This window comes from Manihot esculenta, chromosome 2, assembly GCF_001659605.2.
Source record: "Manihot esculenta cultivar AM560-2 chromosome 2, M.esculenta_v8, whole genome shotgun sequence".
In the NCBI taxonomy this organism is placed as follows: domain Eukaryota; kingdom Viridiplantae; phylum Streptophyta; class Magnoliopsida; order Malpighiales; family Euphorbiaceae; genus Manihot; species Manihot esculenta.
This window is the reverse complement of record NC_035162.2, coordinates 25,737,555-25,739,687: the sequence shown is the minus strand read 5'-3', so window position 1 is coordinate 25,739,687 and position 2,133 is coordinate 25,737,555. Positions and strand designations below refer to the sequence as shown.

At 32.6% G+C, this 2,133-nt stretch overlaps 1 protein-coding gene across 1 annotated transcript; it reads right to left on the bottom strand.

The window, feature by feature from the left end:
* Positions 1 to 208: 208 nt before the first annotated feature.
* LOC110610172 lies at positions 209 to 1,922 on the bottom strand. Its single transcript, XM_021750055.2, has 3 exons — positions 1,239 to 1,922; positions 878 to 981; positions 209 to 552 (listed from the first exon to the last, which is right to left on the bottom strand). The coding sequence occupies exons 1-3, from the start codon at positions 1,827 to 1,829 to the stop codon at positions 300 to 302; spliced, it is 948 nt and encodes a 315-aa protein (XP_021605747.1). The 5' UTR covers positions 1,830 to 1,922; the 3' UTR covers positions 209 to 299.
* Between the last annotated feature and the right edge of the window lie 211 nt (positions 1,923 to 2,133).

Below are 2,133 nucleotides of genomic sequence, written 5' to 3'. Positions count from 1 at the left end.
ATTTTCTTGGACAAAAATTAAACTAGAATGCTTCAAAGGAGGCATTTAAATTCCCTTACCACCTAATTGCTACCCTTTATTTATTTTGGTTTTAATGGTTCATCAACTCTTAGTATCTCAAATGTGCTTTGGCTATAATATATGTCTTTTTTGAAAAATAAGTTTTAAAGTCCAATAAATAAAAAAAGAGAGAATCGAATAATGGATAGAAATAACCAATAATACTGAATTTTAAAAATACAAAAATTCAACAACAATAATAATAAAAATAATAAAATAGCAAGCCTAACTAATTTTATCTATAATGGGAAGTGATGATGATGAGCCGAATAAGGGGAATGAGGTGATAAGGAAGAGACAAAAGAGGGAGAGGTATTGTTGTTTATAATATGAGGCCTTGTTGGGTTTACAGATCTGGAGACCATGCTGCTGTGACCATAACCTTTCTCCCCACTTCTCTTAGGTCCTTTCTCTGCCCATCTCAGTTCGGCTTGCTTCACTGTGCTTGGATACCTTGAACAACACCCTACCTTTCCGGCCCTTTCTATGTACCTAGGGTGTCAACAACCAATTCACATTTATTTTTATAAATTATTTTATCTAAAATTATTTATTTTTTAAAATATTAATAAATGTTAACTAACTTTTTAATTTTACCCTAATTTCTAATTTTTTTTTTTTATAAATTTTCAGAATATATTTTATTTCCCATTTTTATAATGGTAGATTACTGAAGAGAAAATTACTGAGATGGAGTAATTAAGAGAGATCAAAATTAATTTACCAAATTAAAAAAAAAAAAAAAGATATATAAGTGTACAGGGAGTATTTTCTATTAAAAAACTACCTATGAATTAAGCAAGCAAAAAATACACACCTATGGCTGAATCTTTTCCCTAAGCATTGGATGCATTTTCTTCCTTCAGTCATCTCTCCCATTCCAATGCTCACACAACTCCTGCAGTACACCCTTCCACATACCTGTGTATCAATTTTCAAACTCTAATTTAATTTTAAAATATTGAAACCTTTTTAATAATATATTTAAAATCAAATTTTATTGTATTTACCAAGATTTCGCTTTTAATATTTTCTCCATAAAATAATCAGAGTTGATCCCACATAATTAACCAACTTAATAATATGTCTGAGTTACCTTTTTCTATGAAAATCAATGAGAATAGAGAATAGAGATTAACAAAGAAGATTGTTAGTTTTAAAAACTTTTTTCTTCTTACCAAGCAACGATGTCTAAAAATATAGATGTAAGTAGAGCAAATAGTGCAAATATTGGAGTGAGGAATCCCCGGGCGGCGAGCTCTTCCACCTCTTTCTTCATACATAGAATTCATGCTCCTATCATCATATGCTCTGCTATTCTCCATTCCACATCTAAATTCTGCATGCCCATGATGGCTTGGACGATGATCATCATAACCATATCGATGATGATCATGCAGGCCATCCGCACCATGGTGGAGGTGGTGGTGGTGTCTAGGACTTGCACTGTGGGACTCAAATTTGTGTCCTCCATGGCTAGCAAGGTCAAGGTCAAGGTCAAGGTGATGATGATGATGATGATTATTCTTGGATTCTTGTAAACCTCTTTTGAAGTCAAGACTAGGCAATTTGTTTAGAGGAGAAGCTTGATTCTTGGCTTGTTGAATCGTGTACTCCATGGATGTGGGTTTCTTCTTTTCTGCTGCATTCGCATTATCTTTTACATTTGCTAGGTCTTGAAATGTGAGGTTCACTGAATCATCTGGGATTCCCAGATATAGCTCTTCAAGCTCCATTCTTGCATTTGCCAACGATTTCATGTCCCCCATATGCTTGTTTCCGAGAGAGAGAGAGAGAGATGAATGAATTGTTTGAAGGTATGTTTCCTTTGGAATTGGAGACGATTATTTAAGCCAACTTGTTAGGCCGGACATAGACCATGTGAACGATTAAATCAATGTGAATTTATTGTGCTAATAAATATCTCAATTAAAATAGTAGAAAAATACCAATTAAATTATCCATGCATCATTAATATTAATAAATTACATTTACTATTATTAGAAATAGAAAGGCCACTGGTCTTAAGTATTTTGATTAATAGTCTTGAATTTCAATTTAAATTCATCTAAT

What these genes read in the sequence shown, in the direction of transcription:
- LOC110610172 (XM_021750055.2), bottom strand. Translation starts at nt 1,829, where the DNA reads ATGGGGGACATGAAATCGTTGGCAAATGCAAGAATGGAGCTTGAAGAG. An exon ending in TTTTTAGACATCGTTGCTTG is followed by an intron (nt 982 to 1,238) that starts GTAAGAAGAAAA and finishes ATTGATACACAG; the next exon opens with GTATGTGGAAGGGTGTACTG. An exon ending in GGGAAAAGATTCAGCCATAG is followed by an intron (nt 553 to 877) that starts GTGTGTATTTTT and finishes TTGACACCCTAG; the next exon opens with GTACATAGAAAGGGCCGGAA.